The sequence below is a fragment of the Aedes aegypti genome, chromosome 1 (assembly GCF_002204515.2).
Source record: "Aedes aegypti strain LVP_AGWG chromosome 1, AaegL5.0 Primary Assembly, whole genome shotgun sequence".
In the NCBI taxonomy this organism is placed as follows: Eukaryota; Metazoa; Arthropoda; class Insecta; order Diptera; family Culicidae; genus Aedes; species Aedes aegypti.
Genome location: NC_035107.1, coordinates 222,781,097 through 222,797,583, shown reverse-complemented (window position 1 = coordinate 222,797,583; position 16,487 = coordinate 222,781,097). Strand labels below are relative to the sequence as shown.

The following is a 16,487-nucleotide window of genomic DNA, read 5'->3' as shown; positions in this document are numbered from 1 at the left end:
TCAATTCCGCAAACTCCAAGCATGTGTAGCAACCTCTGAAGCTAACTACCAGTAGCTTTGTAGTAAATGCTACCTTTATTCATAGCAATGCGTTGTTTGTAGTATGTTCGAAAGTTGTAGAAAGGAAAATGACACAAACATGTACCACTCGTGTTCCACATACAGCGTTTACTACCGAGAATGTAGTAAACTCAACTTTACTATATTTTATTCATACGGCCCATTGACTCAATTTGTTTCCACATTCTTCCTTGGAATCTTGAAAGTAAACAAAAGCATGCCGCAGTATAAAAATTAAAGAGTTTTATGCATTGCGATTGATTAATACGATTTATACTTGGGAATACTTAATCTGAAGATATGCACCCCATGGGGTGAATAGATCAAATATCGTTTTAGTATGACTTTTAAGATTTTTAGTATTTAAATATTTAACCGTGTACTTCTCAGCAGCGTACAACTCAAGTAATGTCGGTAGCGGAATTATTCCTTGACCGTTTCTTGTCCTATTTTTTTGCACAGTACTTATGATCAGCGTACCGGCCATAAACGGATGTTTCATTCTCCAGATCCGTGCTCTTGAAAATTTGAAGTTTAGCTTCGATGTATCTTCACCTTAAAGGGAAGTATGCACTTCAACATAAAAGTAAGGGCTTATTCACAAATTTCATAACGCTGAAGGGGGTGGGTGGGTGTCCTCACGATGTTACGGCTCATACAAAATTTGTAGAATATTCATACAAAAAGCGTTACAAAGGGGTGGGTGGGTGTCAAAAATGGTCATTTTCAGCGTTATGCAATAAATGAATGAGCCCTAATCGCCTATCTCGATGCGTGGGAAATTTCTTGCAAGAAATGCTCAAGAAAAGCATTTTTATTTGATCGCAGTACGCAGTTGAAAAGAAATGTCAATTCAAATGAATATCGCTGTAGGAAATTTCTTTACCATTTCTTGGCCAGAAATTTTTACTTTTCTTGAGCCGAACAGCATACTTAGCTTAACGCATTTCATACGAATAGGCCTATTCACGTGACGTTTCAAATCAGCTGATCTGGAAGCTCTTTGACAGTTCTTCTATGAAAATGACAGGCCCGTGTTAGCACCCGTCCTATACCAATGTAAACAAATGCATAGACGGACCTGTCACATGAAAAGGCCTATATTATTGGAGTTTTGTATGAGCTGTAACATCTTAAGGCCATCCACCCACCCCTTTCAGCGTTAAGAAATTTGTGAATGGGCCTAAACACAGACAGAACGAGTGGATTTTTATCAGCAAATGTTACTCATATTGGGAAATGCTCAATAAATTCAAACTCGTCCGTTTTTACTGTGCACCGGTGGCACTTTCCTGCAACTCACCCAGCACGTGACACCGCAACGCCCACCCATCGATTACACCGCCTTGGACACCGGCTGTGGGTAGGCGTAAATGAACAAGCAAATTTTGACAGCATCCTCCACCGCCGCCGCCGCTTCGGACCAGAGTGAAAACAGCTAGCGAAGGAAGAAAAGAAGAACGAAATTTAATGTGTGCGGTCGCTTGAGATTAACAAAAAAACGTTCAATTTCATCATCGAAAATCGTGAAAAGTTGTGCTAAAGCAATCCTCGGGAACGGCTTTTGTCGGGGGACGTGAAATCCGGAAGTTCTGCTGGTGGTTTGCGTGCGAAATTTGCTGGTTTCGTTCGGGATTTGTGTGACGCGTTTTTTTCTGGTGGCTGCCATCAAGAGGGAAGACGGGACTCCTGTGCCGTGTCGATTCGTGTTTCTTTTTGTGTATTATGCTGTGAGGAAAACACCGGCGGCGCGGTCGGTTGGTTTGTGGCTTTCTGGCGGTCCGGAAGGCGTTGGGAAGAGTCCGGGAACCTGACTTTGGTTCTAACTGCAAGGGATTCAATCGTGTACTGATTGGCGCTTGTCGCTAAGGAGGGAAAATGGTAAGATGGTTTGATAGAGAATACGTAAACTTTTACATATTATGCTTAGGTGAGGAACAAATGTTAAACTTGAGGAAATCATAAATAATAGCAAATAACTTTGGTATCTTAACGCAATATTGTTATATTACAGAGATTGTCTTAAACTGGGCAATGTAGGCTTCATCCGTTTCTCCAGGGGAAGGATGTTTCGAAAACAGACTCCATGTTATAATATGACATTGCTGCTGCAGGATGTATTGCGGAAGTTCTTGAAAAGTATCCCTTTCGAAGGTAGCAGCAGATACGGCAGACGTATTTGTCTGGAAGATCTCGACCAAACATACAGTTCCTCACATCTGCAGAATTGTGGGGCTGATAGTAGGTCGCTTCTTTTTATTACTTGGTTAATGCAAGTCTGTTAGACATTCTCTGCTCGAAATCGAAATCTCAGAATCAGTTTCGAGTGGACGAATTGGCATGTATCAGATGAGGAATTCAAATGTAACTGCGCAGACTTTGCGTTTTAGGAATCACCGGTCAACAAACTGGGAACTCTATATTGAATTGATTGCGACCAAATTTCATGTATATTCTCCGTTCATTGAAAATCCAAATGATTTGGATGATGCCGTTGATACAACATACTACATTATGGAAGCTTTTGAAGAAGCATGTCCTCTGCGGTCTGTGAGGACTACAAGAGGGACCCAATGGTGGAATTCTGATCTGACTAGACTCAGGAAACAATGTAGAAGGAGTTGGAACAGACGCCGTTCAGCTGGATCAGAGTGGTTCAAGTCGGTTCGCAAGGCTTACAAGAAGGCTCTTCGTTCTGCTGAGCGATCCGGCTGGAAAAACCTTTGTACAAATGTTTCCAGTTTGAGTGAAGTCAGTCGGCTGAACAAAATCCTTGCAAATTCTAAGGATTTCCAAGTGAACGAAATTCACTTACCTATCGGTGACTTTACCTCTTCTGATGAAGAGGTTTTGTAATGTTTATTCAATACACACTTCCCCGGTTGTATGGACATAGCATCTACGGATGAACCGAATGGCTTTTCATGTAGTTATGAGTCTCTGACTTCGGCTCGCAGTATCGTAACTACTGAATCGATTCAATGGGCACTTAATAGTTTTGCTCCTTTCTAATCTCCAGGAGCGGATGGGATTTATCCTGTTCTGCTCCAGAAGGGATTTGAGTTTATCAAACATGTTTTGAAAAAGCTACTTGTAAGCAGTTTTGCTACCGGATATATTCCAAGATCCTGGCGTGACGTTACTGTAAAATTTATCCCAAAAGGAGGACGTGCGTCGTATGAGGAAGCAAAGAGTCTTAGACACATTAGTCTGACTTCTTTTCTTCTGAAATATCTGGAACGCATTATCGATCATCACATTCGTGATGTCTATTTGACAAACAGGCCTCTTCATGTGAATCAACATGCTTAGGGGGACACGGGGCAGTATGGACACCCTAATGAATTTGCCTATTGTGACTGTAAAGACATAAATATTATACTGTTTTTTTTATGTGCAGTATGCTTTTTAGAGTTCTTAAGCAATTGTTAAACTTTGTTGCCCAATTTAAAAAAAAAGTTGTTTTCAAAAAAAGGTTTAAAAAAAGCTTATATTTGGACATCCCTATCGGGGATTATGAACACCTTAACGTTTATTGGAAAATTGTCCCGCGATCGAAAAATGAAGTACATACTCAGAGAACCATAGTAACAAGTCACTGTGCCACTGAACTAAAACCAATTTACATTTTTCAAAGGGATGTCTCAATATTGCCTCTAGGCAGAGGCGTCGCGTGACCAAATGAAGCACTTGTTCAAGTTTACTACATATTTATTTTTCGTTTGACATGTGATGCTTATAAACTACTTATATAACAGATTAATCCTTCTATCGCCTTTCTTAGCAAACACATCAATGATATGCTCGTAAAAATTATGATTTTTGATACTCTCCTCTTTTAACAGTTTATTCTCTACTGACATCAGCATAACATGAAACAATCTATGTTGTCCCATTGTTGACCTTAGGTAGTTTTTCACCCGCCGCATAACTGAGAATGATTGCTCTACAGAAGCTGTTGTGCTTGGTACGGTCAATGTTAATTTTGCAAGTTTAAGAGTTTCTGAGCATAAATCTGAATGTTCCAGTTGATACGTAAGTCAATGAAAGTGAAAACATCAACGAAAACTAAGATTTTAGAAAACCACGTTTGAAAATTAGAACTGACGTAACTTTTAGCTCGGAAGACGTGAGGTTTTCAGTGAGGTGAATATCGTTGTCATATGATGTCAAATCTGATGCTTTTAGAATTCTTTTTAACTGGGTTACAATCATTAATGGATATATTTTCAGTATGGCAATACAAATTTTCAAAAATATTTGCTTTGCTCACGATTTTTGCATGATGTTCATTTTACCACCAACAGCTGTTCATTTCACCCACATAGCGTAGGTAAAATGAACATTTACACCGTGTTTTGCTAGCGCCAAAAATATGTAAATAATCACCTATTTTAGTCTGAATTCATGTCGCTGCTATAGATCCCTCCCCTTGGTTATGCGACCTTGCCGCTATGGGAGGGCATAATCCATTAGCCCATATGATGGAAACCAAAGGCGTGACCTGTAGTGGTGGTATCACATTTTGTCATTTTTTGCTTAAAGCCGCGTCATAATTCATATGGCGGAATAATATCTCGGATGTGATCCAACGGAAATTCTGCGTCATTGATAGAATTGATACCCATTTCAAATAATTAATCTATTCGAAGTGGGCATTAATACAATTGGTGACGATCAGTTTGCTAACCTGAATGATCTGTAGCCACTCTTACTATTAGCTACCTAGACACATCGTTATCATGTACGACGTAGGGAATATTACTCTGAGGAAAATAATTAGTAGATTCACTGAGTAGAAATAAGTGGCGACAATCTTGTTTTAATATGGTTTTTACATTGCCATAATAAGTATTATATTTTTTGTAACAGCGGTATAAATAATCTAATTCTAGCTTAATTTTCGCAAAATTTACAAGTAGAAAGTAGGCGTTGTAACGCATTGCATTTGCCATCGAAAAGTGAATCTTGTAGGAGACTGTAATAGAACCCTAAGGTAACTTTACTCTTAAATATTCACTATAAAAATGACTATGGAAAGTAAGACGTTGAGATCGATCATTAGGGTACACTTGCTAGTTTCGAGAAGTTGTTGAACAGACAAGGAAAGCTACTTTTTTCTTCGAAGATATATGAACGTAATGACCAATAAATGCTTTTAACAACAAAAAACGAAATTAACTAGAACTACTACTAAACAGCCTAATTTTGTTAAGACTTTAAGACTCTAATCTTACGTAAAAGACAGGAGTAATCAGAATAGCACTTCAATGACAAATTATTCAAAACCATTTCGACTAGACAGTATTAGTAATGACATTACTTCACTACTATTTCAAACAAATGCTGATGGAGCTGCTGATTTGAAGGATATCTTCAATCAAGCGATTTTGATCGTTAGTCATCTAAAACTGTAAAGTCATGTTCATAAACTTAACTTACCATTGAACGAAACATTTAAATATCCTCAATGGTCAAACACCAAAAAACCAGAGATTCACGTATTCAAATTGAGCCGTAGAATGAAAACAGCCGCTCTTCTTCTTCTTCTTCTTTCTGGCGTTACGTCCCAGCTGGGACAAAGCCTGCTTCTCAGATTAGTGTTCTTATGAGCATTTCCACAGTTATTAACTGAGAGCTTACTTTGTCAATTAACCATTTTTGCATTTGTACCATATCGTGTGGCAGGTACGATGATACTCTATGCCCTGGGAATCGAGACAATTTCCAACCCGAAAAGATCCTCGACCGGTGGGATTCGAACCCACGACCCTCAGCTTGGTCATGCTGAATAGCTGCGCGTTTACCGCTACGGCTATCTGGGACCCGCTCTTATAGACTTGTAATGACGAAATTTATTGACGATTTATATTTTCTTATTCACATGCGCGCATAAACTGTGGTTTTATGAATGAAAATGGCATCAAAGCACTGCTATTAAACGACACAAAAGCCCCAATAAACTCAGACGCAAAAGAAAATCTCCTCGTTATACTGTTTCCTTTTTTTACTGCATGCGTGCAAAGCTGCTGTTGAACGTGTTGAGAGAAATCGGTAAAATGTTGCATGAAACTTTGCGTTCTATCCTTGTAACTTTCCACGCTAAAAATATTTCACACGGAACTTCGTTCGAGTTAATGGAAACCCGAATTATCTAAACCAACACTGAATGAATAAATATACGTACAAAGAAAGTAGTATGCACATTTCTTTTTATCTAGCTGTTTGAAAAATATTAGTTAAATTATTCTTGCATTCCACTATGATCGTCCACCAAAACTGATATTGGCACTTGATTCAATCATGTGTGAAGAAGATATGTACTCTTGCGTATTATTTTTAGCATGCCTAGCATCATACACGAAAAAAAACAGTTTACCTAATTTTTAAGTTGACTTTAGGGATCATTAAAAAATGACGTCCATTTTAGGGGGAGGGGGGGTCTAGAAAAGTGTGACATTACATGTATAAGGTATCGTAAAAAGCGTGACAGAGGGGGGAGTGGGGATGGTTCTAAAAATTCCGAAAAACGATGGACGTCATATTTGAATCGTCCCTTACCCCCATTCGACTCTACCTGTGTCACCACACATCCGCCATTCGATTGCCGGGGAAAGGAAGATTTTTTCGTCTTCTTGGGCACATGGTACCGAAGCGATAATGAAAAACTGAATAGGCCTTTTCATGTGACAGGTTCGTTTATGCATTTGTTTACATCGGTGGAGGACCGGTGCGAACACGGGCTTGTCATATTCATAGAAGAACTGTCAAAGAGCTTCCGGATCAGCTGATTTGAAACGTCATGTGAAAAGGCCTATTGTTGTGAGCTGCGGCAGGACTGGCACGGAGCAACGTATTTGGCATTCTACACGGAGAAAACGGAAAACCAATATTTGAGTATTTTTTACAGAGCGTTAATGATTAATCATAAATTTAATCATGATTAATGATTAATGATTATAATTAATCAAAAATGTTAATCATTAATCACAAAAAATCAAGAATTAATCATTAATCACTAATCACAATCATTGAAATATTATGTTTTAATCATTAATCACTTATCATAATCATAAAGATAGCTAATTTTATTCAGTAATCATAATCTTAATCATAAGTCAAACATTTAATCAATCATTAATCAATCATTGAACAAAATTTAACAAATTTTCCACAGTGCTTTCTAATGTATAAATAAATTTAGCATTTCTTATGTCGTGTGACAAGAACAATGACAGCCCCAAAAGTGGGGCAAGTGAAAAGTTTACCGTTTTGAACAATAAATTCAAAAACAAACAGTTATATTCACGATTTATATTAGCTTTAACATTTGTTAAGACTTCCCAATGAACAATAACATAAGTAACATGTAAACAAAGAAAATGTTATTCTTTTCACTTTAATTTTCTTCTCTTCAGTTATGTTAGTTGAAATGATTCGACAACATTATAACTGCAACATTTACAATGTTAGTTCTTACATTATAGGACAGCAATTGCATTTCTGCTCTGTAGAATTTCCACCGCTCGTTATTTGTTTTTAAGAAAGTCGGATATAACGTCGGATAACTCTTCGGGAGAAATCAAACGGAATCCTTCAATAACGTATGTAGAATCTTTTTTATGTGGATAGACCTATACCCCATTTTTATGTTTTGAACTAGCTTTACATAGACATTCCACGATTTTTCCGTGTGTTCTCTAATATTGCAACATTTCAGTCAACGTCTTCCTTTCAATTGGCTGCCCGAAGTAGACATATTAATATTGTAATGTTTGGCAACATCTTTTAGAGAAGTTCCATGATTTCTAATAGCTTTTAACGCTTGAGTATAGTGTTTCTTGAATTATCAGCACGTTATGTTTTTCTATGATAATTGCGAACCATGTTTACTTATGGCTACTTAAAGAGAAAACACAAATTCAATCTCTAATGATAAACTTTTCACTTGCCCCACCTGATAAGAAAATTGACGGTGTTTAAATTTAGTTATTTTTAGGTCTACGTCAAATTAATTCTAAAACTTTTTTTATGCAGTTTGAAACTGTCACAGAGGACAACTAAGAAGTGGTACAGAAAATTATTTTCCGCAACTTTTATGCACTGAAAATATTAAAATAAGATTGTACGCCGCCAACTTGTTACGGAGTAACAGTTGACAGGTTAACAATTTTTCGCTCTATTATGCAATAATGGCTGAAAAATCTCAGAAATCTCTTACCTATCGTAATGTTCTCAATGGCCTCAAAGGTTTACGCACGAGTTTGAAACGTTAATTCACATATTCAGTAAAATATATCAATTGTTTTCACTTACCCCATTTACCCCGCGGTACCTTACTTTGTATGAAAATCGGAAATCAGTCCTTTTTCCCCCAGTAGGTGATTTTTCTTTCAATAGTTCTCGCTGTCTTTGTTCACGTTTGATGTTTGAGGTCTAACATCGCCTGCAGATATTCACTGAATATAGCAGAGCGTTAAGTTAATCTTGATTCAACATTTGATGATTATATACGATAAACCATGCTTAAAACTTTTTAATTTGAATTGTTCTCTTCAATAATGAATAAAGCTATTCATTTTCATGTTTGTTGCTCATTCGTTGTGTACGTCAAAGCGCTAGAAATTTAAATTTTTGAACCCCGGGGAAAGCCCTCCCCTATCTGTAATGCTTTGAGTATGAAAATTTTCAAAATTTCGTTTGATTCGTACCGCATGAGCCTACCCCATTCCTACTTCGAGCATTACATGATTTGTGGACGGTGCCTTAGGGAGATGCCATTTAATCATTATTTTGATTAATAATCATTGATTAATGATTAATTATTCAAAGGCCAATGATTAAATGACAGAAAGCAATAAATCTGATATAAAAATCGTTTGAACTTCGTTACAGACAATTTTTAATCTATAGCTGTTTTCCCTGATATCTAGATTCAAATCAAGGAAGGGCGGAAATTCCTTTGAAACATAGTTTGAAAAAATATTTTTCCAGTTTTTCATAAAGATTCAGATTCAGAATATACAAAAAAACTGGATACACCTAAACAAGCCAATTCTTCCGAAAAATCCAATATCTACTTCAATAATTCCCTTTGAAAATGAATTCGATGGCTTGGTTTGCAAAATCCATGAATTTTAATATATGGAAAGCTAGGTTTCACAACTACCAATATAATGCTTCACTTTCACTTTGGAGGAAACATTGGAGTATGAATAAACAACTAATTGAATTTAAACATTTCACTTTACAAAAAAATACAGAAAATCACTAGAAAGGCAAACAAATGTCATTAGACTTTTATATGTACAATAAACATATTATCACAAGATAAGCGACATATTAGAGTTTACCGGGGTTTGCTCGCCTTACTGATTCTACACTGTTTTGTTTTATGAAGTGAAGTATTGAAATTCAACTAGTTTTTTACTAATATTTTGAATACTTTCCCGGGGAAATCGACAAACCTTACATATCGACATATGTTCAAGTTTATCTATAACGCTTGAAACATCCGTTTATGGCGAAGTAGGCCGTAATTGAAATTTGTACTGAGCGTTGATGATTGTGGCTAATTCGTCTAACGATTGCGAATTGAAGAAAAACACTTGGTTTTGCACTGACATAACTGAAAAAGTATGATGACTGAGTTTTATCACTTTAAAATTGCAAGCTGGAAAATCAACATGGCTGTCAAAACGAATGACGGGCTACTTAGCCTTAAAACGATGTGTCGCAAGCTACGCTTCACAAAACAAAAATATTCGCCACATAGTTAATGAATGATTAACGATTAATCAAAGAGTAATAAAAAAAAAACAATTTTTAAATTTTATGAGATGCCCTCACCATCTTCAAGTATTCAACGAATGTATCACACTCTTGAAAATTTATTGGTACACATATGATTAAAAAAATGGGAAAATTGATGTAAAATTTGCGATAAGGTTACATGTCTTCTCGGTGAGAATCGAACTCACGACTCCCTATTCACTAGATAGGACGAGTTACCCCTACACCACGAGAGAACTCATGGACTGAGAAGTTATCCTGAATTCAATTTCAACTCAATAATCACGGTCCTCTTTCACGAAGTGAACCTCTTTCGGAAAAATGAGATGCTCATCCAAACACAACGCTTTCTATTCTTGAATGCCTAGTAGCCGAGAGTAGTTATTCGTTCCCAAGACGACAATTCGTCCGGTGGGGTGTGCTGCTGTCGTCATGATGATGGTTGACGAGAGCAATGTCAAACTCATTCATGGTTTCAAAACATTCGGAACAAAATATTTATTTTCACCGCTTAAGTGAAATAATGTATGAAATAGAATGAAATTCAATGGTAGAGAATTCATTTCTCTACCCAAAGGTATTTTTAGAGGTAGCGGACAATGTTTCAAAACGTGTTTTATTCAAGTGCAAAAAACGCTCAGGCGAAAGTTCCAATGAAACTAACCTCACATATTCTGGTTTTCCAACCTCAAACTAGTGCTCCTACCAGCCGGATCTCATTTTTTATGAAAGTAGTGGAATAATATAAAAAACAAACGTATGTAGAACATAGAGAATGGATATTCTTACCTTTTCCGCCTAACTGTTTCACTGTGAACCGTCTTATATCAGGAAAATAAAACATTTTTCCACACAGCGGCATGTGATGGATGCGTGAAAAATCAAATCTCTCATCATCTGACTAGTTGCGCTACCAAAGTATAGATGGCTAACAGTATGTTGCGTTTCGCGATTGGAGGCCTATTAGGTATTGAAAGACTACACACGTGCTGGATGAGATTTGCATAGTTCGGGCTCACGATGGGTCGCGACGTTCTAAATATAAATAAAATAGATGATAATTTAAAAGTATTATATTACCATTGAAAATTTTGATCAAATTTGACATCAGGCACGTGGGTTAATCATAACCATTAATCATAATCACTTTTCATACTGAGTTTAATCATTAATCATAATCATTAATCATCTAAAACTTTAATTTAATCATTAATCATATTCATTAATCATACTTTGGCTTAATCACCAATCACAATCATTAATCATGGCTTCAAAAGTTTTAATCATTAATCATACTCATTAATCAAGATAAAATTGAATTTAATCATTAATCATTTAATTAATCATTGCGACCCGTTAATCATTAACGCTCTGTTTTAACTTATTTTTCTCTCCCTATTGCATTCGCTCCTCCTGTTGTTGTCAGAGAGCGAAGAGCAAAACAACCCAAAAACCGAACGTGCAGTGAACGACAAACCAATCAACTTCCATGTGAAAGATATTCTTTTAGGATAAATATCAGGCATTGTTTCGTTTTGTTCCGTCGTGTTCCAATGCTCTTCAGGAACTACTGTTTGAGAAATTGTTTCTGTTAAAGAGAGTTCTTGGATCTACCATGATTTTCGCCAGATCAAGAATTTCTCCAGAAACTAGTCATGGACCATGTCTTACGCATCATACCGAAGGCATTCTTAGAGGGTTGGCTATTGAACCTTGACCTTTAGTAGAAATATAGTCCAAATTTAGATATACAGTTGATTTTTTTTTATATAATTCCAAAACCAACTTCCTTTGAATTCTAAGGGATGGATGGTCTTTTTTATAACTCATAAAGAAATCTTCGTTACAATAAGAGAATTTTATTCAGGCAATTAGTCTAATGTCTGAATGAAATTCCTCTTATTATTAAAAGCTTTATTAGGAAAATTTTCAATCCATGGCTGGTTCATCTCCATAGGAATTCCTTGATAAAAGCATGAAAAATGCATACACGAAACTTATTGAGATTTCACAACAGCGAATACCTACCACAGCAACTATTCTAAATATTTCTACACCAGTTTTTGGAATTCTTTTCAATGTTTTTCAAGAAATGGCTCCAAAAATTCCTGCAGGATAATATCTAAGGATTCGATTGGGTTTTGTTGAATGATTATCTTAACAATTTATCTAAAAAAACACTCCAAAACTTCCTCAGAAGGCAGAGAGTTTTTCAAAGATTCTCGCAAGAGATCACCAGGATTTTGTCATCGTAAATTAATGCAGGATTTGTTTCAGCAATACTTTCCGAATTTATTTCTGGGATTTCTACAATAACGTCACGAAAATGTTCTTGACGATTCCCTAGATCTCTGAACAAATTCGTTGAAAACTTCCTTGGCAATTTCCCACATCTGTAAAAGTCGCAGTACGAACCCCTGGAGGGATTCCTAAAAGTATTCTTAGAGAAATTTTTTGTTGATGTCTTGCAAACACTGAAACACAAAATCTCAAGAAAACAATGTAGTCATTTTCAAAGATTATCCTAGGATTTCCCCCAGATATTTTTCCTCTGGTCATTCAACTGAATTCTCCATAATAAATCTTCGAGCTGTTTAGTATATATCCGGTGTTTTTCAAGAAATCCTGCGGGGTTATAATCAAGAGATTATATTGAGTCTTTTCTCAATTATCTCAGCAATTTTTCTGGGAAATCTCCTAAAACTTTCTTAAGACTGGTCCATGAGTACTAGAAGTAAATCCTGAATGTTGCCTTAGAGATATTCCTTGTAGAAAATCCTGAAGGACAATTTTAAAGGGATAATTAAGAAATCCCTGGAGGCATCTTTGAAATAGTTTCTGGTTGATTTTTGAAGATGTTTCAAACTAGACTCTTGAATGATGGGAGATTCATCGTATAAGACTCCAAGAGGATTTAAGTCTTCCTTGAAAAATACATATCTAAAAGAATCTTTGGATAAATTCTTGTTGGAACCTCTGAAGTCTATCTGTGGTTATTCTTGGAAAAAATCCAGGTTGTTTTATTGAGGTATCCAACACAAAATTCTTGGAGACATTCTTCGGGCAATTATAAATAATTCTCTTGGAGAATCTCTTGGAGAATTCTCTTAGAATCTTCGGAGTAATATCTGAATCGTTGGGCAAACAGCTGAATTAATTTCTGATGTAATTCTTAGTGAAATTCATGAAAATATGAATACAGTAATGCTGGTCTGATTTTATGAGGAAACAAACTCTTATATTATGGTTCCTGACAGGTATCAATTTGTTTTCTTGATTACAGCTTGGTCTCTTTTCGGTCTCGTTTGAATTTCTATTTTTTGTTTTCGATAAATGTCTGATGATGATTTTAAGCTGTTTTGTTTTTTCAAGAATGTTAGTTTTGATAAGAAATATTTACAATTTCAAAGGTGTAAAAAAAACTGTTAAAAATATCAATACTAAATAATCTCAAACGAGGTCATTCGTTCAATGAGGGAAGTAAAGTTTTGTCAAAAATAGAATGGTGAAGGACTTTCAAGACGACTTTGAACTGAACGTTCAATTCAGATCAGCTCAGCACGACTCGTTCTACCATTATAATTATTAGAACATTAGTTTTTCGGCGATTATGATAAATTCTTATTAATTTTGAACTTAACAGAAAACAAAAAAATGAGATAAGAAATTTGTTTCGATTTTATGGACAATCTGATTTTTAGACAATTTTTAAATCGAGATATACCTGTATCAAGACACTCAGCCGCTATCATTCCTGAATAGTATCTCGGGATCGTAGTTCATGCGTCCGTATGTTCCTAACTAGTTCTCATTCTTGCTTACTTACAGGACGTGCAACAGTTGGAGTTGCTGTGCAAGCAATTCTATGAATCGCAGGATGCCCAAATGCGAGCTGAGGCCGAGAAGGCCCTCTATTTGTTCCAGGAAGATCCGGATGCGCTTCCGAAGTGTCAGCAGTTGTTGGACCGGAGCAACTCGGCTTACTCACAGCTTCTGGCCGCCACCACGCTGACCAAGTTGGTTTCGAAGAACATTCAAGCGTTGAGCCTGCAGCAACGGGTCGACATCCGGAACTACATCCTAAACTATTTGGCCACCCACCCGAATCTGCAGTCTTTTGTGATCCAGGCGCTGATTGCTCTTCTGGTGAAGATTACCAAACTGTGCTGGGTGGATCTGTACGAGGATGAGTACATCTTCCGGAACATCGTCCAGGACGTGAAAGAGTTCTTGGGAGGATCAGTGGAACATTGTATGATTGGGGTGCAGATCTTGTCCCAATTGACGGTGGAAATGAATCAACTGGTAGAGACGGCTTGTAGTCTCACCTTCACTAAGCACCGGAAGATTGCGTGCCTCTACCGGGACTCCCAGCTATACGATATCTTCATTCTGTCTTGTACTTTGCTTAGCCAAGCCAAGGACAATTGCTGCCAGAAGCCGAACTACCTGGACGAAGCTCAAATCGGATTGTTCACGCATTTGCTCAATCTGGCCAGAAATTGTCTCAGCTTTGACTTCGTGGGAACCTCCGCTGACGAATCTGCAGACGACATGTCCACAGTTCACATCCCCACCAATTGGCGTCCGGCCTTCCTTGAGTCCGACTCCGTCAAGCTATTCTTCGACCTGTACCACGTTCTCCCGCCACGACTCTCCTGCCTTGCCCTGTCCTGCCTGGTTCAAATCACCTCCATTCGACGATCCATCTTCAACAACACCGAACGAGTCAAATTCCTGGCCAAACTGGTCAAAGGCGCCACCGACATACTGAAGACATCGCACGGTCTTAGCGACCCGGAAAACTATCACGAATTCTGTCGGCTTCTGGCCCGCCTTAAATCTAACTTCCAACTCGGCGAGTTGGTCACTGTCGAAAACTACGCCGAAGCCATCCAGCTGATTGCCAAATTCACCGTACAATCCCTTCAAATGTGGCAATTCGCGCCCAACAGCATCCACTACCTTCTTTCTCTCTGGCAGCGCCTAATCGCTTCCCTTCCGTACGTGAAATCCTCCGAACCTCACTACCTGGACACTTACACCCCGGAGGTCAATAAGGCGTACGTCACTTCCAAGCTAGAATCCGTCCCGGTGATCCTCCGCGAAGGCCTAGAAGATCCGCTGGATGACACCGGCATGGTCCAGCAACAACTAGAGCAATTTTCCACCATCGGTCGGTGCGAGTACGAAAAGACCTGCGCCCTGCTGATCCAGCTGTTCGACCAAACGGCCGGTCGCTACCAGGAGATCCTATCCTCTCCGACCGCCAACCACCTGGACGTACAAATCTGCGAAGGGCAACTGACCTGGCTGGTGTATATCATCGGCGCGGCCATCAGTGGACGTATTTCCTACTCGCACGACGATCACGACCTGCTGGATGGCGACATGATCATCCGGGTGCTGCAGCTGATGACACTTACCGACTCGCGGCTGCCCCAGTGCGGCTGTGAGAAACTGGAATTTGCCATCATGTGCTTCCTGGAGCAGGTCCGCAAGGTCTACATCAACGAGCACCTGCAGAAGCTGAAGATGTTCAAGCGGCTGAGCGAAGTGCTGGGCGTGAACGACGAAACCACGCTGCTGACGGTGATCAGTAGGAAAATGTGAGTACAGGCTAAATGATTTGAAATTGAATTGGTCACTAATTTCAGGGCAGGTAGCGAGTCATTTTCAGTTTTTTAATATTCTCCAGAAAATCATTCCCACGAAAACCGTTCCCCAGAATTCAACTCCCCAGAATGTCCCAGGGGCCCCGATAGCCGTAGCGGTAAATGCGGCCAAACTAAACATGGGATCGTGGCGCAGCTATTCAGCAAGCATATCGTGGGATCTTAAGGAAATTTTCTCGACTTCCCAGGGCATAGAGTATCTTCGCACCCGCAACACGATATACGAATGAGAAAATGGTCAATTGACATAAAAAGCTAAAGAAGTTCGGCTGGGATTGTCCATAATATTCTTTAGTGTGCCTCTATTAATACACGGTCAATAATGGCGCCGGCCACGTCTTTGCAGTCAGGTGGGATTGGGGGAAGGAATGTTAGTGTATAACCTTTGCTATTTGGAGATCGTGTTTGCCTCTGCATCTCCACAAAGTTTGCTGGGAGGTATGTTAGTAAATGGGGAGGATCGTTGGGTTACATGATTCACTTTGATAAGCGATTACATTAGGTACGTCCGACGCGTGTTCAGATTGGGTATCACTTCTGGGGATTTTTTTTTATTATCGTTCAAATTGGGCCGAAGGGTCTCAGATTTTCATGAAACTTTTTCCACAGGCAGGGCTCATGGATATATGAATAAAAGAAATGAGAAAAATTCAGGGTCGCCTATTTTTCCGGAAAACTCAGGTGGACTTTTTTTGTTTTCCCTTGACACTACTTACTTTGAAAAATCATAACTCAAGAACGAAGCATCGTAGAAACAAAGTTTTTATATGAAAATTTAAGCAAATTTTCTCAAAAATCCAAAAAAAATATGAACTGAAAAAGTTTTCCACAAAATTTTCCACCGTTGGGAAAATTCGTAAAGAAAAGCCGGAAAAACTATGCCCGAACTCGTGGAAAATTTTCAAAAAAATATTTTCGAGAAGGTAATTTTATAAGCTTTAATCACTGACATTTTTGGAA

At 38.1% G+C, this 16,487-nt stretch overlaps 1 protein-coding gene across 2 annotated transcripts in view; it reads left to right on the top strand.

Moving 5' to 3' along the window:
• Nucleotides 1–1,469: 1,469 nt before the first annotated feature.
• Nucleotides 1,470–16,487, top strand: part of LOC5580009 (exportin-7) — a 54,170-nt gene continuing 39,152 nt past the window's right edge. For both annotated transcript variants that reach the window (XM_021857656.1, XM_021857657.1), the window contains exons 1-2: nt 1,470–1,941; nt 13,681–15,461. In XM_021857656.1, coding sequence (XP_021713348.1) covers nt 1,939–1,941; nt 13,681–15,461 — 1,784 coding nt within the window. In that variant the 5' untranslated portion in view covers nt 1,470–1,938. The remainder of the gene's footprint in view (nt 1,942–13,680; nt 15,462–16,487) is intronic.